This window comes from Cherax quadricarinatus, chromosome 22, assembly GCF_038502225.1.
Source record: "Cherax quadricarinatus isolate ZL_2023a chromosome 22, ASM3850222v1, whole genome shotgun sequence".
Lineage (NCBI taxonomy): Eukaryota > Metazoa > Arthropoda > Malacostraca > Decapoda > Parastacidae > Cherax > Cherax quadricarinatus.
This window is the reverse complement of record NC_091313.1, coordinates 33,464,630-33,490,988: the sequence shown is the minus strand read 5'-3', so window position 1 is coordinate 33,490,988 and position 26,359 is coordinate 33,464,630. Positions and strand designations below refer to the sequence as shown.

Genomic DNA, 26,359 nt, shown 5'->3' with positions numbered 1-26,359 from the left:
TGTAATAAACAACAGTGGTAAACAATAATATGACAATAACTTTAGTGCGGTTATTGTGTTCAATACAGTGAGTTTATATATATACATTACATACAGTATTGGTCTCTCAGGCCCCAAATGTTAGTAGGAAAAGAAAAAAATTGGAAAAGAAAAGAAAAAACTATAAAAACCGCTAAATAATGTAATGTGCGTATGTGGAATTCGTCGATGTTGCCGCCACCACATCATTTTGGACAAACTTCTTGGCACTGTATCTCAGTAAGTACTGATCAGAAATTTTTTTTTTTGTCTTATTACCTTCACAAAAATATGCTCTTTAATTCTGTAAGAAAAAATAATTTTTTTTTTTTTCAAAATTTCTTGGACACTGGAGCACCACTTCAGATTTTGGCCTTGGACCCTGAAGGGGTTAATACCATAATCTGTAATAATTTAAAGTTTAGAATTAATCTAAGTCTGCCCGAAATGCCTAGCCATGCTAGGTGTCCTAGTGGCCCCCTCTGTACATGTATTTTAAAACATGTAAACCACACAATATCCAAAATCTGTAAACCCCGCATTGTATTCCTTATAGAGAATAAACTTGATTGATTGATTGATTAAGCTTCCTTTATGAATATTTAAGTTACAGAATAATAATAATAATAATCTCCATGGGGAAGTGGAACAGAATTCTTCCTCCATAAGCCATGCATGTCATAAGAGGCAACAAAAATGCCAGGAGTAAGGGGCTAGTAACCCCGACTCCTGTATATAATACTAAATGCAAAAGGAGAAACTTTCCTTTTTCCTTTTGGGCCACCCCGCCTTGGTGGGATATGGCCGGTGTGTTGAAAGAAAGAAAGATTAACATTAATAATGATAATGCTTATTTAAGCCACACAAATAATGTCCCACACCCATCACATAGCCAAGAAAATTTCCAAATCAGTAGGAATCCTTTCCAAGATACAATACTATGTACCACAAACGGCATTCCTTACCTTGTACCACTTTCTAACATATCCTTACCTCACCTATGGTATTTGTGCCTGGGGCTCAACCACAGCCAACCACCTTAAACCCTTAAAAAACCAACAAAAAGCTGCTGTGCAAGTGATAACCGGCTCCTATGCTAGACAGCACACCTCACCACTTTTCAAAAGACTGAACTTGCTAAATAAACAAGACATACACTCATATTATTGTGCCTACTACATATACAGAACATTAAACTCCACTGTAAGCCCTCCACTAAAGCTACTCCTTGACAGTTGCAACAGAATGCACAGTCACAATACAAGGCATAAGGCACTTTTCAACAACCCTCAAGTCAGTCTCTCACTATGGAAGAATGCTATGCACATAAAGGGCCCGAAGATCTGGAACTCGCTACTGGAACGGGCCAAGGATCCCCTGACAACTTATAAATTTAGAACTTTGCTAAAAAATCATCTTTCTTTCAACACACCGGCCATATCCCACTGAGGCAGGTGGCCCAAGAGGAAAAATGAAAGCTTCTCCTTTTACATTTAGTAATATATACAGTATGGAAGAGGGTAAGGTACTTAGGGATTGGCAGAGAGCATGCATAGTTCCTTTGAATAAAGGCAAAGGGGATAAAAGAGGTTGGTAGACAGCAACCGCCCAGGGAGGTACTACCGTCCTGCCAAGTGAGTGTAAAACGAAAGCCTGTAATTGTTTTACATGATGGTAGGATTGCTGGTGTCTTTTGTCTGTCTCATAAATATGCAAGATTACAGGTAAGTCTTGCTACTTCTACTTACACTTAGGTCACACTACACATACATGTACAAGCATATATATACACACCCCTCTGGGTTTTCTTCTATTTTCTTTCTAATTCTTGTTCTTGTTTATTTCCTCTTATCTCCATGGGGAAGTGGAACAGAATTCTTCCTCTGTAAGCCATGCGTGTTGTAAGAGGCGACTAAAATGCCGGGAGCAAGGGGCTAGTAACCCCTTCTCCTGTATATATTACTAAATTTAAAAGGAGAAACTTCAGTTTTTTCTTTTGGGCCACCCCACCTCAGTGGGATACGGCTGGTACGTTGAAAGAAGAAGAAAGAAGTCTGTTGAGTATACCTGGTAAAGTGTATGGTAGAGTTATTATTGAAAGAATTAAGAGTAAGATGGAGAATAGGATAGCAGATGAACAAGGAGGCTTTAGGAAAGGTAGGGGGTGTGTGGACCAGGTGTTTACAGTGAAACATATAAGTGAACAGTATTTAGATAAGGCTAAAGAGGTCTTTGTGGCATTTATGGATTTGGAAAAGGCGTATGACAGGGTGGATAGGGGGGCAATGTGGCAGATGTTGCAGGTGTATGGTGTAGGAGGTAGGTTACTGAAAGCAGTGAAGAGTTTTTACGAGGATAGTGAGGCTCAAGTTAGAGTATGTAGGAAAGAGGGAAATTATTTCCCAGTAAAAGTAGGCCTTAGACAAGGATGCGTGATGTCACCGTGGTTGTTTAATATATTTATAGATGGGGTTGTAAGAGAAGTAAATGCGAGGGTCTTGGCAAGAGGCGTGGAGTTAAAAGATAAAAAATCACACATAAAGTGGGAGTTGTCACAGTTGCTCTTTGCTGATGACACTGTGCTCTTGGGAGATTCTGAAGAGAAGTTGCAGAGATTGGTGGATGAATTTGGTAGGGTGTGCAAAAGAAGAAAATTGAAAGTGAATACAGGAAAGAGTAAGGTTATGAGGATAACAAAAAGATTAGGTGATGAAAGATTGGATATCAGATTGGAGGGAGAGAGTATGGAGGAGGTGAATGTATTCAGATATTTGGGAGTGGACGTGTCAGTGGATGGGTCTATGAAAGATGAGGTGAATCATAGAATTGATGAGGGGAAAAGGGTGAGTGGTGCACTTAGGAGTCTGTGGAGACAAAGAACTTTGTCCTTGGAGGCAAAGAGGGGAATGTATGAGAGTATAGTTTTACCAACGCTCTTATATGGGTGTGAAGCATGGGTGATGAATGTTGCAGCGAGGAGAAGGCTGGAGGCAGTGGAGATGTCATGTCTGAGAGCAATGTGTGGTGTGAATATAATGCAGAGAATTCGTAGTTTGGAAGTTAGGAGGTGCGGGATTACCAAAACTGTTGTCCAGAGGGCTGAGGAAGGGTTGTTGAGGTGGTTCGGACATGTGGAGAGAATGGAGCGAAACAGAATAACTTCAAGAGTGTATCAGTCTGTAGTGGAAGGAAGGCGGGGTAGGGGTCGGCCTAGGAAAGGTTGGAGGGAGGGGGTAAAGGGGGTTTTGTGTGCGAGGGGCTTGGACTTCCAGCAGGCATGCATGAGCGTGTTTGATAGGAGTGAATGGAGACAAATGGATTTTAATACTTGACGTGCTGTTGGAGTGTGAGCAAAGTAGCATTTATGAAGGGGTTCAGGGAAACCGGCAGGCCGGACTTGAGTCCTGGAGATGGGAAGTACAGTGCCTGCACTCTGAAGGAGGGGTGTTAATGTTGCAGTTTAAAAACTGAAGTGTAAAGCACCCTTCTGGCAAGACAGTGATGGAGTGAATGATGGTGAAAGTTTTTCTTTTTCGGGCCACCCTGCCTTGGTGCGAATCGGCCAGTGTGATAAAAAAAAAAAAAATATATATATATATACAGGAGAAGGGGTTACTAGCTCCTTGCTCCCGGCATATTAGTCGCCTCTTACAACACGCATGGTTTACAGAGGAAGAATTCTGTTCCACTTCCCCATGGAGGTAAGAGGAAATAAACAAGAACAAGACCTAGAAAGAAAATAAAAAAATCACCAGAGGGGTACGTGTATATATATGCTTGTACATGTATGCTTATTTTACCAGGAAAAGTATACGGTAGAGTTATAATTGAAAGAATTAGAGGTAAGACAGAATGTAGAATTGCGGATGAGCAAGGAGGCTTCAGAGTGGGTAAGGGATGTGTAGATCAAGTGTTTACATTGAAGCATATATGTGAACAGTATTTAGATAAAGGTAGGGAAGTTTTTATTGCATTTATGGATTTAGAAAAGGCATATGATAGAGTGGATAGAGGAGCAATGTGGCAGATGTTGCAAGTTTATGGAATAGGTGGTAAGTTACTAAATGCTGTAAAGAGCTTTTATGAGGATAGTGAGGCCCAGGTTAGGGTGTGTAGAAGAGAGGGAGAATACTTCCCGGTAAAAGTAGGTCTTAGACAGGGATGTGTAATGTCACCATGGTTGTTTAATATATTTATAGATGGGGTTGTAAAAGAAGTAAATGCTAGGGTGTTCAGGAGAGGGGTGGGATTAAATTATGGGGAATCAAATTCAAAATGGGAATTGACACAGTTACTTTTTGCAGATGATACTGTGCTTATGGGAGATTCTAAAGAAAAATTGCAAAGATTAGTGGATGAGTTTGAGAATGTGTGTAAAGGTAGAAAGTTGAAAGTGAACATAGAAAAGAGTAAGGTGATGAGGGTATCAAATGATTTAGATAAAGAAAAATTGGATATCAAATTGGGGAGGAGGAGTATGGAAGAAGTGAATGTTTTCAGATACTTGGGAGTTGACGTGTCGGCGGATGGATTTATGAAGGATGAGGTTAATCATAGAATTGATGAGGGAAAAAAGGTGAGTGGTGCGTTGAGGTATATGTGGAGTCAAAAAACGTTATCTATGGAGGCAAAGAAGGGAATGTATGAAAGTATAGTAGTACCAACACTCTTATATGGATGTGAAGCTTGGGTGGTAAATGCAGCAGCGAGGAGACGGTTGGAGGCAGTGGAGATGTCCTGTTTAAGGGCAATGTGTGGTGTAAATATTATGCAGAAAATTCGGAGTGTGGAAATTAGGAGAAGGTGTGGAGTTAATAAAAGCATTAGTCAGAGGGCAGAAGAGGGGTTGTTGAGGTGGTTTGGTCATTTAGAGAGAATGGATCAAAGTAGAATGACATGGAAAGCATATAAATCTATAGGGGAAGGAAAGAGGGGTAGGGGTCGTCCTCGAAAGGGTTGGAAAGAGGGGGTAAAGGAGGTTTTGTGGGCGAGGGGCTTGGACTTCCAGCGGGCATGCGTGGGCATGTTAGATAGGAGTGAATGGAGACGAATGATACTTGGGACCTGACGATCTGTTGGAGTGTGAGCAGGGTAATATTTAGTGAAGGGATTCAGGGAAACCGGTTATTTTCATATAGTCGGACTTGAGTCCTGGAAATGGGAAGTACAATGCCTGCACTTTAAAGGAGGGGTTTGGGATATTGGCAGTTTGGAGGGATATGTTGTGTATCTTTATACGTATATGCTTCTAAACTGTTGTATTCTGAGCACCTCTGCAAAAGCAGTGATAATGTGTGAGTGTGGTGAAAGTGTTGAATGATGATGAAAGTATTTTCTTTTTGGGGATTTTCTTTCTTTTTTTTGGGGGTCACCCTGCCTCGGTGGGAGACAGCCGACTTGTTGAAAAAAAAAACAAAAACAAAAAAAAAAAAAACAAAAAAAAAAACATGTATGCGTAGTGTGACCCAAGTGCAAGTAGAAGTAGCAATACGTACCTGAAATCTTGCATGTTTATAAGACAGACAAAAGACACCAGCAATCCTACCATCATGTAAAACAATTACAAAGGCCCTAAAATCTGGAACACCCTACCTGAAAACTCTAGAACTGCAGACACATTCATCACCTTCAAAACTACTGTTAGAAAACATCTTATCTCCCTGATACACCCCATCAACTTACTACATAAAAACCACCTGGTGGTCCACACTTACACTCACTCACTCACCCATTTGACTATAAGCACAGAAATACGTATCGTAATCTTAAAATAATTATTCCTAACTAGTCGTAAGTTTGCCTATGATACTCCAATATAGAAAGTATGTATTGTGCCAAAACAAAAGCATTCACATTGCTAAGCTCACAAACTAGTATTTGTCACTTAGTTTTTAGTCATCTTACTCCACAATTTGTTATAATTTAGGGTTAAGAATTAATCTAAGTTTGCCCGAAATGCCTAGCCATGCTAGGTGTTCTAGTGGCCCCCTCTGTAATTAGTGTTTTACTCCATGTAACCCACACAATAATCAAAATCTGTAAACCCCACATTGTAATCCTTATAGAGAATAAACTTTGATTTGATTTGATTTGAATTACAGGTTTTCGTTGTACACTCACTTGGCAGGATGGTAGTACCTCCCTGGGCGGCTGCTGTTTACCAGCCTACTACCTAGGAAAAAATCATCTTATCTCTCAGTATTAACCAAATCAACCAAAACATCTGCTAATAAGTTTTATTATGTGACCTCTAGGCTTTTAATTCTGCCAAGTCATAAAATATTACCACCTGAACCATTACTTGTAATATAAACTTTGAGTGCAATTTCAAGATTATTTTACGGAACTTTACTCCACCTTACTACCTCACATTTGTATTAAGTTTAAATAAGATTGTAAAACAGTTAACCATTACTTTTTATCTTGTTTTAAGTATAGTTACAGTGGAATCTCAAATATCGAACTTTCTTTGGTCCAGAAGGCTGTTTGAGTGCCTTTACCGAATGAATTTATTCCCATCAGGAATAATGTAAATTAGGTTAGTCCATTTCAGACCCTCAAAAATACACTTATAAAAGCACTTACAAAAATACACTTACATAACTGGTTGTGTTGGGAGCAGTTCGATTTTTGAGGTTCCACTGTACTATGTATTTATTATCTTGTCTAGTTTTAATTAGTTACTATGTATCAGGATTAGTCTGCCCAAAATGCCCCAGCATGATAGTGGCTATCTTTGTACTTAGCAAATCAAAATTGTATTTACACGCTGTAACCTTTACGAAGAAATAAACTTTATCTTATCTTATCATATCTATCTTATTATGCAATGTATTTCAGGCAATTGATCATAAGACTTACATGTTACTTAACCCTTAAACTGTCCAAACATAGATCTACGTTTGCATGCGTAGCGCTCCAAACATAGATCAACGTTTTATTTTTCATACCTTCAAATTTGGCACAATAGGCTTGAGTCGCCTAGACATGAAAGAATGGGTCTGTGCACTCAGTGTGAGCACTATTAAAAAAATCTGGGAGCACTTAGTACCTTTTGGGAGCACCAGTTCAATTGAGCACCAGCTAGAGCAAATAGCGTTGCAAACACCAGGGATTCACTGATGCCATGTTGCATTAACACTCCCATTTTAAGAGGAAAGTAAAAACAGGTTAGATAAATACATGAGTGAGTGTGGGTGGGTGTTGGACCTGACTAGCTTGTGCTATTAGGTCTGATGTCATGCTCCTTCCTTCAATGGATGTAAGCTGACTAGGTGGGTCATGGGTCTAAGCCAGGGAGGGTAACATGTACCTGCCTTGCATGGGCCAGTAGGCCTGCTTCAGTGTTCCTTCTTTCTCATGTTCTTATGTATTCGGCAGGCTGGCCGGCTGGCTGTCTTGCTTTGGCTGTCTCTGGCTGTTTGTCTATATCTCTGTCTATACCTCTGCCTATCTATATCTCTGCCTATCTATAGCTCTGTCTATCTATATCTCTGTCTATCTATATCTCTGTCTCACATGTACACGTAAGTACAGTTATTATACATAGTGTAAATTACCTAGGATAACCCAAAAATTCCAGGCAAAGATAGACAGATAGATAGATAGATAGACAGACAGATAGATAGACAGAAACATGTTTGTGTGTATCAGTGAAAACAAATAAAGACAGGGTTCCCCAAACGCCCATTTATCAAATGTCACCGAGCTGATAACAGATGCCATAACACGATTCTTCAAGGCGCTCGATATACATATACATGTACAGTGAACCCCCGCTTAACGATCACCTCCCAATGCGACCAGTTATGTAAGTGTATTTATGTACGTGCATTTGTACGTGTATGTTTGGGGGTCTGAAATGGACTAATCTACTTCACAATATTCCTTATGGGAACAAATTCGGTCAGTACTGGCACCTGAACATACTTCTGGAATGAAAAAATATCGTTAACCGGGGGTCCACTGTACTCCAGGCAGACAGAAAGACAGATAAGCAGAGACAGACAGACAGGCAGGTAGATAGACAGAGACAGATAGATAGATAGAAAGACAGGCAGACAGATAGTCAGATAAACAGACAGATAGACATATAAACAGACAGAGAGACAAGACATGTTTGTGTGTAACAGTGATAACAAATACAGCGAGAATTAGCTGGAGCAGTGGGCATTTATGAAATGTCACTAGGAAGTCAACAGTATAGGGATGCCTTTCATAACACCATGCTTCAAGGTATATGCCAGGGTATCTAAAACATTGCTGGGACCTATAAATACTTTGTATATATTTCTAGACAATAGTAAATAACCCAGGCAGGTGTAAATGTTCACCTGTCAATGTGATTGTGACTAGTTGAGCACTATTTCAGTACCTAATATTAGTGTCAGAACAAAGATTGGCTATGAAATTACAAGAACTATTATAAACTGTAATTATCAGAGCATAAAAATATATAAATTAAAATAAAAATGAGAAAAAAAGGAATAATGGCAACACTTCTGCAAGCGGCAGGAGTCGATGTTACTGAAAGGTGAGCATTCAGAGCCAACTTCAAGGTCTTATATCTCGGTAAGTACTGGCCCTAAAAATTTTTTTTTAATCCTATAACATGTAGAAAAATGTGCTCTTCATTTTAAAAGAAAAAAACGATTGTTTCATTTTTCAAAATATTTGGAGCACTATGCGAGTGAACATAGATCTACGTTTGGACAGTTTAAGGGTTAAGAACTAGACATAGACTATTATGCAGGACTTATTGTGTACTTAACTACAATCATGAGTACCATAAAAAATGTAGTTAATGACAAATGGTCAATTACAAAAGTACAGCCTCTCCTCATTTAGCGACGTACTTGTTTACCAATGACTCGGACTTATGACGGGCTCTCTGATCAGTGTGCATACCTAAGTAATGTATATCAGAGCTGATTTTATCTGTTTTGTTTATTGCAATATACAGTACACTACTGTATAAACATTTAAAAATACTAAAAATGTTACATATAGTGCAAAGATGACATTAAAACAATATCAAAGATGGTAGACACAAACCTACTATTATTATAGTATGCTCCTTGGTTTGTGACAATTCGTTTACTGACATAGTCTTAGGAACAGAACTCCGTCGTTAAGTGAGGAGAGGCTGTATGACACATTTTTTTAAATGGGTTCAATGATCTTCAGTTTCATGGAGTGATTGAAAAAAGATGGTGAAGCTAGATCAAGTTAGCTATAGTTGAATAAAATGGGACAAGTTATGTTACTAATTATGTATGGGAGTTGAAGGAAGAATGGAAGAAGAACAGGGACAGTACTGGATGAAATTTGGTTTTGTTTGAGATAGCATATTGCTGTCTAGATTACATTAAGGAGATGATATGGTTTTTAACAATAACTCTGCACAGACTGACAGACAAAGGACCTTTCTGATGATTCTTGCAGGAGTTCCAGATCTTAAGGACTTGTATGCACACTGAATTTTTGCACAGGTTGGGTCGAACAGAGATGTTAAAGAGTGTTTTGTGTATTTTTATGCCTGTGTGTTAAGAGGAGGGTTTATATTGGAACTGCTTGTCCTATATATATATATATATATATATATATATATATATATATATATATATATAGCAGGCACAATAGTATGAGTGAATACTGTGTATGCACAATATGCATACACAATATGCACATCTGAGGAGTGTGTTGTCTGGCACTGGAATGGGTAATCATCCACACAGTGGCTTTCTGTGGAGTTATTAATGGTTTTAGGTGATTTGATTTAGTAGATCCCCAGACACAAATATCATAGGTGAACTAAGGATACATCACAGAGTGGTACAACATAAGCAGTGCTGTAAGAGGTACAGAGTAACATATCTTGGAGAAGATGTTTACTGTTTTGGAGACCTTCTTGGCTCTGTGTTAGATGTGGGTATTAACTTCAAGTTACAGTCATGGTGAAGATCTAAGAATTTACCCTCAATGAGTCTTACAATGGGGAAACCATTGATCAATATGTTTACACAGATATTTGAAGTTCTACTTCCAAACATCATGTAGTAAGTTTTGTCAATATTAACCCTTTCAGGGTTGACAGGTCCTCTCCTAAACTTGTTCTCAGGGTTGGAAATTTTTCAAAAAAAAAAAAAAAAATATTTTTTCATATGAAATGACAGAGAATCTTTTCCAGATCATAATGACACCAAAAGTAAGAAATTTGATGGAAAACTTACAGAATTATGCTCTCGCGAAGTTAGTGGTCTTGACAATGTTTATGCATCGGCGATTTCGCCCACTTTGAGCCCTATTTTCGGCCAATTCCAATGTACCAGTCGACAAAAATCATAACTATTTCACTAGAACTCCATTTTTTCTATCGATTGAGTACAAGAAACCACCCATTTACCGATATCAACTATCCAGTAAAGTGGTCAGAAATTGGCAATTTTGCCAATTTCACACAAAAGTTATGTCATCTGCAAACAGAACAGCTTCAAGGATACGAGGTGTGTTGGAGAGATCAGTGATGTATATAATGAAGAGCAATAGGCCAAGAACACTGTTCTGAGGCACTCCTACATTGACAGGTCGCGTTGATGAGGTAACACTGTTTGTGGAGACATACTAGTGTCTGTTTCTAAGATAAGATTTTAGATATGCTAGAATATTACCTTTGATACCATAATGGTATCCTTGGATCTGATATTCTCACTAAGTTGTCATTTGGAAATAATGTACACTGAATTCACTTGGAAGTGAGAGTTTTAAATCCATGTGGGATAGCGAACAATAAGATAGCATTCCCATAATGCACTGCGATGGCCCTGATTTATTTTATACTGAGCACACCAATCGCTCAAACCTGTTCAATCATAGCTAGGCCAACCAGGCTTCTCCCACAAAATTTGAGGCCTCTAAAACTTATGCTTAGATGTACATATATGAGAGTGATATTAGTAATGTAGATGTACATAAGTGAGAATAGCATTAATAATGTAGCTCTAGGTGGGAGAGAGTGAAAGAAATATACCCACTAAACTTATCATTGCACTGTTTGTGAGGAAAGTTGCTAACTAAATCATAATAATCTTAGTGCTAGCTGTAAATACCACACTTACAAGACACATGGCACATTAACACATACTTTACACAAGACAACCAAACATTGGATACACTCACGTGAATAAACTTGACATCTTGTGCATATCGTGGTGGCCTACCAAAGTGAAGAATCCAGTTCAGTCTTGCCCCAAGAAGCAAAATTACATCAGCTTCTAACAATGCTCTAGACCTGGCAGCAGCTACACACTGATGATGATCATCACTTACAACTCCTTTACCTGTTAATGAAATATATATTCACTTCATGCTCTGTAATGGACTTAACATTACTACACTTGTAGAAAAGTTTGCATCTCGACAAACATAATCAAGCCCATTAAAAAACACAGCCATTCTGAAAATTCTGTGGTGTGAGACAGCTCCCTAATAAAAAAGAACATATAAATAAACAAACAAAAACAAATAAATAAATTTCTGCAGTATACATAATGTAGTTTACATGTAATAAAATATTGTTAAGCACAAAGAAAGTCACTAACATGTAGAGCATTTTGGTTATACTAATGCTAATGCTTGCACACTACTTAAGATAATGCAGGTGGAGGGAGTGTAGCATCTTGAGACAGGAAGACTGGTAGTGTACCTCTATCAAGCTTTTATTTAACTCTACACCTTCTTCATAATAACATAACTTACTGGAACTGTGTCTTCAGTGCTATCTAAAAATTATCTTCAATTCTTGACTACTGTCAGCATTGACTTTTTTTTATATAATTATGCCAGTAAATCATCAATTTATTCCTCATCACACTCATGCCAACAATTGCTGCTTCTTACCACTAGGGAATGATTGTACCTCTAAATATTATTTTTCTTCCATCCATATTACATGTACAAAATACTTCCATTATAATACACCAGTCTATTACATGTACAATATTTTCAACAGCAGGTCTGTGGGAGTAATTATTAAGGTCAAGATTGGCTTTAAAAGGTTATTTAGACCTTAACTGACCTTCACAATAAAATGAGGCCTTTTATTTGGCCATTTCACAAAATATATTTTGTAAAATACTGAATATCAATAAATAATCTTACAGATGTTTATATACAAGATAAAGCAGAGACATCACAAGATAAAGCAGAGACATCACATGATAAAGTAGAGACATCACATGAGCAAGTAGAGACATCACAAGATAAAGCAGAGACATCACAAGATAAAGCAGAGACATCACAAGATAAAGCAGAGACATCACATGATAAAGTAGAGACATCACATGAGTGAGTGATCTGGCAGAAGGCATAGTCACTTGTCAACCCCTCAGCTATGTTGGATCGTCTGACCACAAAGCTGTTTTTACGACACTTAAGATCCCAACAGAACGAGGCGAGGAGTCCACACGCACAACCTGGCTATGGGAAAGAGGTAATTGGCCAGCCCTTTGCTCTGAGCTCACCACCACCGACTGGAATGCTCTTCTCCAAGGGGATGTTGACAACCAAGTGAAAGCCTTCACTGGACACATCCTTAATCTACAACAAAAACACATTCCTCACCAGCAATATGTGACGAAGCCTACGGATCAGCCTTGGTTTGGCTTTCATTGTAGAGAGGCTGCTACTGCTAAGTACAAAGCATGGCAAAGGTATAAGAGACATCCTACCACCTATGACAGGAACTTGCACAGGCAAGCCTGTAGACATATGGGTGACGTTCAAAAGTGGGCCATTGCTAAATGGGAGGTGGACACGAAAAGAAAGCTAGCATCAGGTAGGGTAGGCTCCAAAACCTGGTGGTCCCTGGTCAAGGACAGACAAGGTTATCTGCCTGATGAACTCATTCCACCTCTAAATCGACAGGATGGGACCACCTCTACTAGCAGTCAAGAGAAGGCGGACCTCTTTGCTGAACACTTTGCTACTAAAATGCAAGTTCCTGATCCAGCAAGGGACCCTCTTTGGCTAGCTGCAAGAACTGTGTCAAAATTGTCAGTGGTGACAATAAGGCAGGAGGAGGTGCATTTCCTTCTTAAATCGCTTGACCAAGAAAAGGCTGTAGGCCCAGACAAGTTGAGCCCAAGATTGCTGAGATGTGCAGACCAGCTAGCAGCACCTCTAACTCACATCTTTCAGCACTGCCTAGTACAGTGTAAATGGCCCTCTCTATGGAAAGAGGCAAATGTAGTCCCTGTTCACAAAAAGAAGAGCAGAGCAGAAATCAGCAACTACAGACCAGTGTCACTCCTGTCAATCACTGGTAAGATCCTTGAGACAATAATCTCAAGACAAATGACAGAGTTTATTGACTATCACTCACTACTTTGTGATCGTCAATATGGCTTCAGGAAAGGTTACTCTGCTGCTGATCTGTTGTTAAACCTCTCCACTAAGGGGCACCAGTCACTGGATGAATCCAAAGTCAGCTGTGTGGTAGCACTGGACATTGCTGGTGCTTTCGACCGGGTGTGGCACCAGGGCCTCTTAGCAAAACTTCAAGCACTGGGAATTGCAGGCTCTACGCTATGTCTCCTCATTGATTACCTTCATGGTAGATCTCTAAGTGTAGTTCTCAATGGAACGGAATCAGCAAGACATCTTATTGGGGCAAGTGTTCCACAAGGAAGCGTGCTGGGACCATTGTTATGGAATGTCTACTTCAACGACCTTCTTCATCTCATCCCAGAATCACATGCATATGCAGACGACTGCACACTGACATTCGCTTATCCAAGAGAAGAAATGCCAGCTGCTCTAAGCTACATCAATCACCAGCTGAGAGCTATATCAGCTTGGGGAAATAGATGGCAAGTAACATTTGCACCTGAGAAAACGCAAATGATGATCGTCTCTAGGCACCATGATGGTAATGCTGGTGCAGTAGTAAGGATGAATGGGAGGGTGTTGGCACCTGGAGAAGAAGTTGATATCCTTGGGGTGAAATTTGACTCTAAACTAACCATGAAGAACCATGTTGTAAATCTTGCAAACAAGGCAGCCAGGAAGCTTACAGCACTTCGCCGTATCTCGCATCAACTTGACAGTACGGGTTGCAAGATTCTGTACGAGGCACAAGTACACTCGCACCTTGAGTATGCTCCACTTTCTTGGTTTGCCTGCCCCCCCTCTCATCTGCGACTGCTTGACAGAGTAGAGAACAGAGCAAGACGTCTCATCTCTCGCCTGGACCCATCCTGGATAGATCTGTCATTTCAGCAGAGCCTTCAACATAGGAGGGATGTGGGTGGCCTTACTGTTATGTACAAGGCCAATATTGTCAAAGTACCACACTTGGATCCACTTCGAGGACAGCGTGAAACAAGCTTTTATGCCACAAGAAGGGCAGAAAGCAGCAACTTCACTCTGGCTGTGCCCTTCTCCAGAACATCACTCCATCTGAGATCCTATATACCCAGGATGACTTGAGTATGGAACACATTCGTACAGCATAATGATGTCAACGAGATAAAGTCAGTTGATCAAATGAAAATGCTGGCCCACAGATGGCTCCAACTTTATCCTGTTCCCTACTTGTATGTCTCATAACAATAAAAATGCTTTCAAATGAGCTGATGTAGGTAACAGCTCTTAGCTTTCCAATAAAGCTAGGGATCCTTAACCTAACCTTGTCAAACCCTGTGTAAAAAAAAAAAAAAAAAAAAAAAAGTAGAGACATCACATGATAAAGTAGAGACAACACAAGATAAAGTAGAGTCATCACAAGATAAAGCAGAAACATCACATGATAAAGCAGACATATCACAGGATAGAGTCATCACACATTAATCACTTACGAGATAGTCATCATGTGTCAATCACTGGCAAGTAGAGTCATCATGTGTCAATCATTGGCAAGTAGAGTCATCATGTGTCAATCATTGGCAAGTAGAGTCATCATGTGTCAATCATTGGCAAGTAGAGTCATCATGTGTCAATCATTGGCAAGTAGAGTCATCATGTGTCAATCATTGGCAAGTAGAGTCATCACATGTCAATCACTGGCAAGTAATCACGTGTCAATCACTGGCAAGTAGTCATCATGTGTCAATCACTGGCAAGTAGAGTCATCATGTGTCAATCACTGGCAAGTAGAGTCATCATGTGTCAATCACTGGCAAGTAGAGTCATCATGTGTCAATCACTGGCAAGTAGAGTCATCATGTGTCAATCACTGGCAAGTAGAGTCATCATGTGTCAATCACTGGCAAGTAGAGTCATCATGTGTCAATCACTGGCAAGTAGTCATCATGTGTCAATCACTGGCAAGTAGTCATGTGTCAATCACTGGCAAGTAGAGTCATCATGTGTCAATCACTGGCAAGTAGAGTCATCATGTGTCAATCACTGGCAAGTAGAGTCATCATGTCTCAATCACTGGCAAGTAGAATCATCATGTGTCAATCACTGGCAAGTAGTCATCATGTGTCAATCACTGGCAAGTAGTCATCATGTGTCAATCACTGGCAAGTAGTCATCATGTGTCAATCACTGGCAAGTAGAATCATCATGTGTCAATCACTGGCAAGTAGTCATCATGTGTCAATCACTGGCAAGTAGAGTCATTACGTGTTAATCACTGGCAAGAAGAAGAGTATTACGTTGCTAATGATACATGACTGTAACTACTGTAAACCCCAGAGTAATACCACTATTACTCAAGAAATCGTAATGACACGATTGCAAATAAACCATACCCCCGGCTGGGATTGAACCCGCGGTCATAGAGTCTCAAAACTCCAGCCCGTCGCGTTAGCCACTAGACCAGCTAGCCACAATAAGATTCATCCAACTAGGTATATTTCTACACCATAGGAAAGTTAGCACAGGCACCTCTGTGACCACAAATGCAAGTTTTTACAGACGAATCTCCAGCTGGCGTGGCCGTGACGAACTCTAGCTCAAGTCCCTTCACTGCCGTCAACATGACTCAAGAAATCGTAATGACACGATTGCAAATAAACCATACCCCACGGCCACGCTAGCTGGAGATTCGTCTGTAAAAACTTGCATTTGTGGTCACAGAGGTGCCTGTGCTAACTTTCCTATGGTGTAGAAATATACCTAGTTGGATGAATCTTATTGTGGCTAGCTGGTCTAGTGGCTAACGCGACGGGCTGGAGTTTTGAGACTCTATGACCGCGGGTTCAATCCCGGCCGGGGGTATGGTTTATTTGCAATCGTATCATTACGATTTCTTGAGTCATGTTGACGGCAGTGAAGGGACTTGAGCTAGAGTTCGTCACGGCCACGCTAGCTGGAGATTCGTCTGTAAAAACTTGCATTTGTGGTCACAGAGGTGCCTGTGCTAACTTTCCTATGGTGTAGAAATATACCTAGTTGGATGAATCTTATTGTGGCTAGCTGGTCTAGTGGCTAACGCGACGGGCTGGAGTTTTGAGACTCTATGACCGCGGGTTCAATCCCGGCCGGGGGTATGGTTTATTTGCAATCGTATCATTACGATTTCTTGAGTCATGTTGACGGCAGTGAAGGGACTTGAGCTAGAGTTCGTCACGGCCACGCTAGCTGGAGATTTGTCTGTAAAAACTTGCATTTGTGGTCACAGAGGTGCCTGTGCTAACTTTCCTATGGTGTAGAAATATACCTAGTTGGATGAATCTTATTGTGGCTAGCTGGTCTAGTGGCTAACGCGACGGGCTGGAGTTTTGAGACTCTATGACCGCAGGTTCAATCCCGGCCGGGGGTATGGTTTAATACCACTATTTACAAAACAACAACTTACTTACGACTGTAATGTACAGTAGGGCCCCGCTTTATGGCGTTTTGCCTTACGGCGCTCCACTAATATGGCCATGTCAAATTATGACCAAAATTTGATACCGCAAGCGGTCTTTCAAATACGGCGCGCCTCACCCGGTTTGTTTACATTCTCCATGACCACATCTATTATGTCAGGAAACTTTCCAAAATTTCAAGTGTTTTAAAGTTACTGCGTATTTTATATGTACTCTGATAATTATACTTATGTGTACCTGTACCTAAATACAGGAAGGCCCCGCTTTACGGCGTTTCACTTTACGGCGTTCCGCTAATACGGACATTTCAAATTATGACCAAAACTCGCTATATGGCTCCCCCCACCTGACTTTCTAATACGGTCACCGTGCCCCACCCTGTTTGTTTACATTCTCCATGAGCTCAGTAAGCACTAAGTCTCTCCATTTTGTCTGGAAACTCCAAAATTTCAAATGTTTTTAAAAGTTATTTCATATTTTATATATACTCTGATAATTATACTTATGTATACCTGTACCTAAATAAACTTACATACATCGAGTCATTTAAATGTCGTATATTACGTTAATATACACATTTTCATTAATCCATCCATGATATTTTTTTCAAAATTATATAATAAACACGATGCATAACATATAAATAAGATAAATACACCCCACAGTAGAATAAATAAACATAAATGTGAGATGTGGTAGCAGACGACTTGCACAAGTGACACCATAATAACAATACTCACCGAGTCTCATTAAATGTCGTATATTACGGTAATATACACATTTTCATTAATCCATCCATGATATTTTTTTAAAAATTATATAATAAACACGATACATAACATAAAAAGATGATAAATACACCCCACAATAGAATAAATAAACATAAATATAAGATGTGGGAGCCTGGTTTGTTTACTCTGCGCCTGTCACCTCTCATGTACTCATTCTTTCTCTCTCTCATTTATTCGTTTTATCTCATTTACTTACTCCTGACCCTACATTAAGACTACAAATATTTTAAGGTAAGTAATGAGTGAACTGTATATACATTTTATCGCTCTGGGATGCTTAAATATCATAGAATAGTATGTGTGGGTGGGGTGGCCTGGTAAGGTAGCCTGGCTATTACAATACATACCACACTTGATTTCTTACAATAAATACTACTTGTCTCACCCTAGATTAAGACTATAAATATTTTAAGGTAAGTAATGAGTGCACTATGTGTGTATTGTACCTTTTTATTGTTTTTTGATGCCTGGTTCTATTGCTAACTTAATATATGTTAGTGTAAACTTGTTATCTAGTGTTTGTATGCATTTATAAGTGGAAAAAAAGGGTGTTCCACTTTACGGCAATTTCCGCTTTACGGCGGTAGCCTGGAACCTAACCTGCCGTATAAGTGGGGCCCTCCTGTATACTTACACACTGTGCTGGTGTGCAGGTACACATTAAAATCGCTAAGAATCTCTCTATTCATGACGCCAATACTACGTAATAATAATCACTCTTGGGCACATTAAATGTTTTATTTTACATTAATATAGGCATTTTCATTAATCTATGATATTTTCCTCAAAATTATATATGAAACCCGTTACATAGCATATAAACATGATACATACTCTCACAGAATAAAAATTTACATAAATATGAGATTTATTTACAAAGCGGCTGTGTATAGTGTCAGAAGAATTACGTTTTCTCTAGTCAAACTGGGGGAAAACTGTAGAAAAATATTCCTTTCACATGCCTTCACTCAATATATAGCAATTCACGACCCTTGTGGGTTTAGTGCTTTTTATTACGATGATAATAACAATAATAATAATATCTTCATTAACTCTAAAAATGGTGTGTTGCTGTTTGTTTATTCTGAACTAACTTGTACAACTTGTACACAATGTAAGAGTATTTGTATTGTGAGATAATTATTATTATATTAACAAAAATTGAGGTAAATGTTTTACAAACTCTTACAAACATACATGAATGAACTAAAAGTAGACACATTAATAGCATTTATTTTGCCTGACCAAGTGATCGCCCACTACCTGTTCAGTTTGTATTCTTAGATTGTCTGAACTCTGTATCTCGTTCTCTCTCTTGTTTACTCTTTCATTAACTTGTTGGCTCTCATTGACGATGGCGTCTTAGCTCAGCTGTGATAAAAAGAGGAGTTGTAAGCCTCTTGCTTTAAGTGCCAAGTTAGAGGACGATGGTGTGCCATTCTGATTTTATTCAATAAACACCCTGCCACTCACCTCTCACACATTAATATTAATATTTTAAGGTGAGTAATAAGTTCACTCTGTATGTATCTTACCTTTTATTGTTTTTAATGCCTATTTCTATTGCTAACTTAATATAAGTTAGTGTAAACTTGTTGTCTGGCATTTATTGCATATTTTATATGTGCTCTGATAATAATACTTGTGGAGCTGTGTGGTGGCTGGGTGGAGGGACAACATTACGTTTTCTCTGTTCAGCCATCAGAGAAAACGTGTATGAATCTGCATTTGGCCCAGCCACTCCCCCACTCTGCTTTTGTTTACAATTTTCGGCTTGAATTATTCATTACTCCTCCCTTCGATGATGGCATCTAAAGGTAGTTGTTAGAAATGATTAAATTCAGTGAACAAGGTATGTCGATGCTAATAATATGGCTCTGGGCCACAGCGTAGGTAGCCAGTAGGTGTAGCCCAGGCGGGCTACACCTACCGGCTACCTACACTGACTTCCTACAAATAAATACTACTCACCTCTCTTCCTATGTTAAGACTACACATATTTTACGGTAAATAGTGAGTGTACTATATGTGTATTTTACCTTTCTGGGATGTTTTAAATATCGTATATTAAGTATGAGACATGGAGCCAGGGCTACCTACACCTGGGCTACCTGCACCTGACTTCCTACAAATAAATACTACTCACCTCTCTCCCTACATTAAGATTACAAATACTTTAAGATAAGTAATGAATGTATTTTACTTTGTGTGTTTTAATAACTAGTTCTATTACTAACTTAATATAATTTACTGTAAACTTGTTGTCTGGCATTTATATGCATTTATAAATGGAAAAAAATGGCGTTCTGCCTTCCGGCGATGTCTGCTTTCCAGCGGCTGCCTGGAACCTAACCCGCCGTATAAGTGAGGCCCTACTGTACTTTATTGTAATGTACTGTACTGTACTCCACAACTGTTTTGTTAGAGGAGGAGAGCAGCAGGGAGGTAAGGAGGGAAGTAGAGGGAGAAGAGAGGAAAAAAAAAGATAAAATAAAAGGAGAGAAAAAGATACTGAAAGAGAGAAATCAATCAAGTTTATTCCTTCTATAAGGATTACAATGCGGGGTTTACAGATTTTGGATATTGTGTGGTTTACATGTTTTAAAATACTAATTACAGAGGGGGCCACTAAGTCACTTAGCATGGCTAGGCATTTCGGGCAGACTTAGATTAATTCTAAACTTTAAATTATTACAGATTATGGTATTAAGGCTAAGTGGCTACATTATAGTTTGTGAGTTTAGCAATGTGAATGCTTTTGTTTTGGCACAATACATAGTGTTTATATTGGAGTATCATAGGCAAGCTTATGACTAGTTAGGATTCATTATTTTAATATTAAGATTCGTATTTCTGTGTTTATAGTCAATGGGTGAGTGTAAGTGTGAACCACCAGGTGGTTTACATGTACTTAGTTGATGGGGTGTATCAGGGAGATAAGATGTTTTATAACAGTAGTTTTGAAAGTGATGAATGTGTCTGCAGTTCTAGAGTTTTCAGGTAGGGTGTTCCAGATTTTAGGCCCTTTGACACACATTGAATTTTTGTAAAGGTTTAGTCGAACACGGGGAATGTCATAGAGATGTTTGTGTCTGGTGTTATGCCTGTGGGTCCTGTCACTACAATCAAGAAAGCATTTTAGGTCAAGGTTAATATTGGAATTTAAGGTCCTGTAGATGTAGATTGCACAGTAGTAAGTGTGGATGGTCTGAACAGGGAGTAAGTTTAGATCTATGAAAAGTGGGGGGGATGGGGGGTGTTGCCAGGGATGGGATTTAGTGATTATTCTTACTGCAGCTTTTTGTTGGGTTATTATTGGCTTTAGATGTGTTGCTGCATTTGATCCCCAAGTACAAATAGCATAGGTGAGGTATGGATAAATGAGTGAATGGTATAGTGTGAGAAGGGCAGTTTGCGGCACGTAATATCGTATCTTGGAGAGGATCCCCACCATTTTGGATACTGTTTTTGTTATGTGTTGGATATGGGTGCTGAAATTTAGGTTGTTGTCGAGGTATAGACCTAGGAATTTGCCCTCATTATGTCTGGCAATTAGAGTGTTGTTGATCTTAATGTTAAGTTGTGCAACACCTGCTCTGCTACCAAACATAATGTAGTAAGTTTTGTCATTGTTAAGTGTAAGTTTATTGGCTGTCATCCAAGTCAAAATTTTGAGCAGCTCTTTGTTGACAATGGTGTTGAGGGTGGCAAGATTAGGGTGGGAGGTGACATGTCGTCAGCAAAGAGAATGAGTTTCAGGTGTTGGGATACGTTTGGAAGATCATTGATGTAAATGAGGAAGAGCAGGGTTCCAAGGACATTTCCCTGTGGATCTCCAGTATCAAGTAGCCGTGTTGATGAGGCTTTGTCTTTAATGGTGACATACTGATACCTATTAGTAAGGTAGGATTTGAAATATGCAAGCGCATGGCCTCTTATACCATAGTGGTCAAGTTCGTGGAGTATGATGCAGTGGTCTACTGTGTCAAACGCTTTTCTTAGGTCAATAAAAATTACTAGCGGATATTCCTTATTTTCCAATGCTGTGTAAAGCAGATCTAGCATTTTTACAAGTGCATCATTAGTGCTTTTATTTTTCCTGAATCCAAATTGGCAGGGGTTGAGTATGTTTCGTGATGTTATAAATGAATATAGTCTCCTGTGCACAAGTTTCTCAAAGATGTTGGATAGCAATGTTAAGTTTGATATTGGCCTATAGTTGTTTACATCTGTAGGGTCACCACCTTTATGTATTGGTGTAACCCTTGCTGTCTTGAGTAGTGTCGGGAAAGTGCTAGTTTCTAGTGACTTGTTAAAAAGTAATGTGCATGCGAAAGGACATGCGAAAGCATGCTAAAGGACATGGGCCGCTTGTTTGTACAATAATGGTGGGATGTGAGACAGATTCCCTGAGTTATTTTTTGAGTGACTTTATAATCGCAGTGACTTCCGTGGGCTCAGTTGGTACAAGATAGAAGGAATTTGGAAAATTTCCATCTAGGTAGTCCCCGGCACGGGCGTTGGTACATGGGATTTTACCGGCGAGATCAGATCCTATGTTTGAGAAGAAGTCGTTTATCTTGTTAGCTGTATCAGTGGGATGCAGTGGTGTTCATTAGGTTTAGCTAGGACAATATTCTTGTTTATTTTTTTCAGTTTGTGGGTCCCCAGAATCTGGGAAAGAGTTTTCCAGGTCTTTTTTATATCTCCTCTTGTCTCAGTGAATCTGCTGGAGTAGTACAGTTGTTTGGCTTTCTTTAATAATTTGAGAAATGAGAGGAGTAAAAAGAAGAGTGAAGAGAAAATAAAAAAGAGTAAAGTGTAGAGCAGAAAGTATAGTTGAAAGAGAGTACTAAGAACAGGTAGCCTGGAGTTTACCTGGAGAGAGTTCCGGGGGTCAATGCCCCCGCGGCCCGGTCTGTGACCAGGCCTCCTGGTGGATCAGAGCCCGATCAACCAGGCTGTTACTGCTGGCTGCACGCAATCCAACATACGAGCCACAGCCCGGCTGGTCAGGTACCGACTTTAGGTGCTAGTCCAGTACCAGCTTGAAGACTGCCAGGGGTCTATTGGTAATCCCCCTTATGTATGCTGGGAGGCAGTTGAACAGTCTCAGGCCCCTGACACTTATTGTATTGTCTCTTAATGTGCTAGTGACACCCCTGCTTTTCATTGGGGGGATGTTGCATCGTCTGCCAAGTCTTTTGCTTTCGTTGTGAGTGATTTTCATGTGCAAGTTCGGTACTAGTCCCTCTAGGATTTTCCAGGTGTATATAATTATGTATCTCTCTCGCCTGTGTTCCAGGGAATACAGGTTCAGGAACTTCAAGCGCTCCCAGTAATTGAAGTGTTTTATCTCCGTTATGCGCGCCGTGAAGGTTCTCTGTACATTTTCTAGGTCAGCAATTTCACCTGCCTTGAAAGGTGCTGTTAGTGTGTAGCAATATTCCAGCCTAGATAGGACAAGCGACCTAAAGAGTGTCATCATGGGCTTGGCATCCTAAGTTTTGAAGGTTCTCATTATCCATCCTGTCATTTTTCTAGCAGCTGCGATTGATACAATGTTATGGTCCTTGAAGGTGAGATCCTTTGACATGATCACTCCCAGGTCTTTGACACTGGTTTTTCGCTATATTTTGTGGCCGGAATTTGTTTTGTACTCTGCTGTCATCTGTGTAGGACCCATCTTGGTTAAGTAGGGGCCCCAATACTGGACATAGTTCTCGACTTTGATTTGGCATAGGAAAAGAAATACTTTGGGTTTCTTTCGATTTCATTTATGGCTTTTAGTTCTTCCCGCGATTCCTGACTCCTATAAGATTCCTTTAGCTTTAGTTCGATGTTTGCTATTTCTCTGACCAGTGACTCCCTACGCATTTCAGATATATTGGCCTCTTTTAGCCGCTCTGTTATTCTTTTTCTTTGTCTGTAAAGGGAGCGCCTGTCTCTTTCTATTTTACATCTACTCCTCCTTTTTCTTAAAGGAATAAACCTTGAGCATGCATCAAGTGCCACCAAGTTAATCTGTTCTAGGCATAAGTTGGGGTCTGTGTTGCTTAGTCTATCTTCCCAGCTTATATCGGTTAGGACTTGGTCCCACTTTATGTTCTTGTTATTGAAGTTGAATTTGGTGAAGGCTCCCTCGTGACTAATCTCATTATGTCGGTCTGGGGCTCTGCGCATACATGTCTGAACCAAAAATAAACTTCATAAAACTTTGATACTAGGTAGTAGATTGGCAGGCAGCAACCGCCCAGGGAGGTACTACTGTCCTACCAAGTGAAACGAAAGCCTGTAATTGTTTTACATGATGGTAGGATTGCTGGTGTCTTTTTTCTGTCTCATTAACATGCAAGATTTCAGGTACATCTTGCTACTTCTACTTGCATGTAGGTCACACTACACATGCATGTACAGTGGACCCCGGAGTTTCGTGATTAATCCATTCCAGAGAGTCTGCCGAGTGGCAAAATTCATGATTGGCGAATCTATTTTCCCCATAAGAAATAATGGAAACCCAATTAATCCGTTTCAGACAGCCAAAAGTATTAACAAAAAATAATTTTTTTAAAGATTAAATATAGATTTACATACAGAAAACAATGACAAATAAATATAAAGCACTAATAAAATGGATAAATGAACATTTAACATCACACTTAACATTTATTGATTCTTGTTGGTGTAGGAGGTTGGTAGGAGGCAAGAGGAAGGTGTTATGGGACTATGGGACCCAACACATATTGATGTATATAAGTAACAGTTACTCTGGAATACCTAATTATATTGAATTGATGGGGACTCAGCCTAAATGTCATAAGGGCAGATGACCCTTATGGCTGTAAGGCAGCTGAGTCAAGCCTGTTTTTCTCAATATAATAGGTTATACTGTAGACACACACACACAATTTAAATAATTAGTTTATAAAGTTGTATTTCTTTTTGTAAAAGTAAAATAAGATGTGGTAGAATTGTGGTAACTAGAGAATTATGCTTGGCAACAGTCTTTTGTTGTTTTGGTGGGTGTGGGAGGAGCTTAGCTAGGCTCCTCCCTCTCCCTCATTCTCCTTGTTGGCTTCAAGTTGGTAGGACCTCTGGGTCCTTCTTTTTATTTTTGGGCATTATGTGTGCTCCAGGGGTGAGTTTTATACCTTAAGTTGTAGCCACCTTACCCAGGGTGGCTAAAGTGTGCCAAAACACTGGTTAGTCCAGAGATTTGTCAAAAAGAGAGAAGGGCAAATTGCTGAGAAGCACCATGTGGGCTGTTCCCAGGAGAGCAGCTAAGGAATGTGTAGACTTATGTTTTGTATATTGTATATTCCGTATATATCTACCTGAATATAAGTATCTATTTTGTGGTGGAATTAGTTTAAATAACCTGTGAAGAGGGCTGGTGAAAGGATTTCAGAGACTGAGGATGATCGATCATGAATGTAAGTATTACCCTAGACTGATAAGGCCTGTATGTAAAAAGCTACCCCACACTAGGACATCTAGTGAGAACCTTACTATCAAAGTAATAAGGGACAACAACATAACATGGGGGCCTGACTGGGAGAGTTATTTGACTACTAAAAAACTCAAAACATTCTTTGAACTATATGTACTGTTATGGGGTAACAAGAGTTGCATGTTTCTGGTAGAAGATTTACCAAGGTGGTGTCAGTGGAAGTGTTGTTTTCATATATTAGTTTACAGGTTGTTTTTCTCCTAAGGTGGGAGAAAGGTTGAGTAACACATTTTTGTTGTGGTTATGGTAAGTGTTATGTGCATAGTTTACATTCAACTTGTGTTACTTTATTTGCCTGTGAGAAAAATTTGTCCACTGATACTGTAAGAGGGAAGCAAGTGTTTAAAGATAAAAACTATGTCAGAAGTTGAGTCTTTAAACTTTTCAGGTTTCAGGGAGGAAGGTAATAATTCATCAGTAAACATGCCTGGTAACAGTGAACATGAGGGATCACCTACTCCAGGTGATATGGAAATGGAGAGCATGAGACTTAAATTAGCTGTGCTAGAGGCTGAAATGAAATTAATGAAAGCTAAGGAGGAAGAACGTCAAAGGTTAGGAGGTTCAGAACAAGAGCCTGAGCAGTATTTTAACGTAAATAAAACTGCAAATTTTGTCCCTAAGTTTACAGAGAGTGACCCAGATAGATATTTTTCATATTTTGAGAAGACTGTTTTGTAGCAAGGATGGCCCAAACAGAAGTGGGATACCCTAGTTTGCACACAACTTGTGGGTAAAGGATTCCAGAGTAGAGACTCTGGAGGGGAAAATTTTTTCTGACTTATAAAATTAACCCTTTCAGGGTTTCAGCCATACTAGTATGGCTTACGCACCAGGGTTTCTGATGTGCTAGTACGCCTAAATTCTAGCGCCCTCAAATCTAGTGAGAGAAAGCTGGTAGGCCTACATATGAAAGAATGGGTCTATGTGGTCAGTGTACGCAGTATAAAAAAAATCCTGCAATACACAGTGCGTTATGAGAAAAAAAAAACTTTGACCGTGTTTTTGGATTAAAACAGCGACTTTGCACTGCATTTTCGTATGGTATTTATTGTTGTATTCTAGTTTTCCTGGTTTCATTTTATAGAATGACTGGTTTTACAATGAAAAGTACCTTGAAATTGAGCTCAAAGTAGCAGAAATGTTCGATTTTTACCAAAGTTCAAAAGTAAACAAATCATGCCAAACGTCCAATACACGTCAACTGGTGAGTCTAATATTCT

The 26,359-nt window shown here is 39.5% G+C and overlaps 1 protein-coding gene across 1 annotated transcript in view; it reads right to left on the bottom strand.

Annotated features, from left to right (window-relative positions):
- Window positions 1–26,359, bottom strand: part of Hacl (2-hydroxyacyl-CoA lyase) — a 144,481-nt gene that overhangs the window by 55,171 nt on the left and 62,951 nt on the right. Inside the window, exon 5 of the mRNA XM_070087657.1 lies at window positions 11,197–11,357. Within this exon, the coding sequence (XP_069943758.1) occupies window positions 11,197–11,357 (161 nt within the window). The remainder of the gene's footprint in view (window positions 1–11,196; window positions 11,358–26,359) is intronic.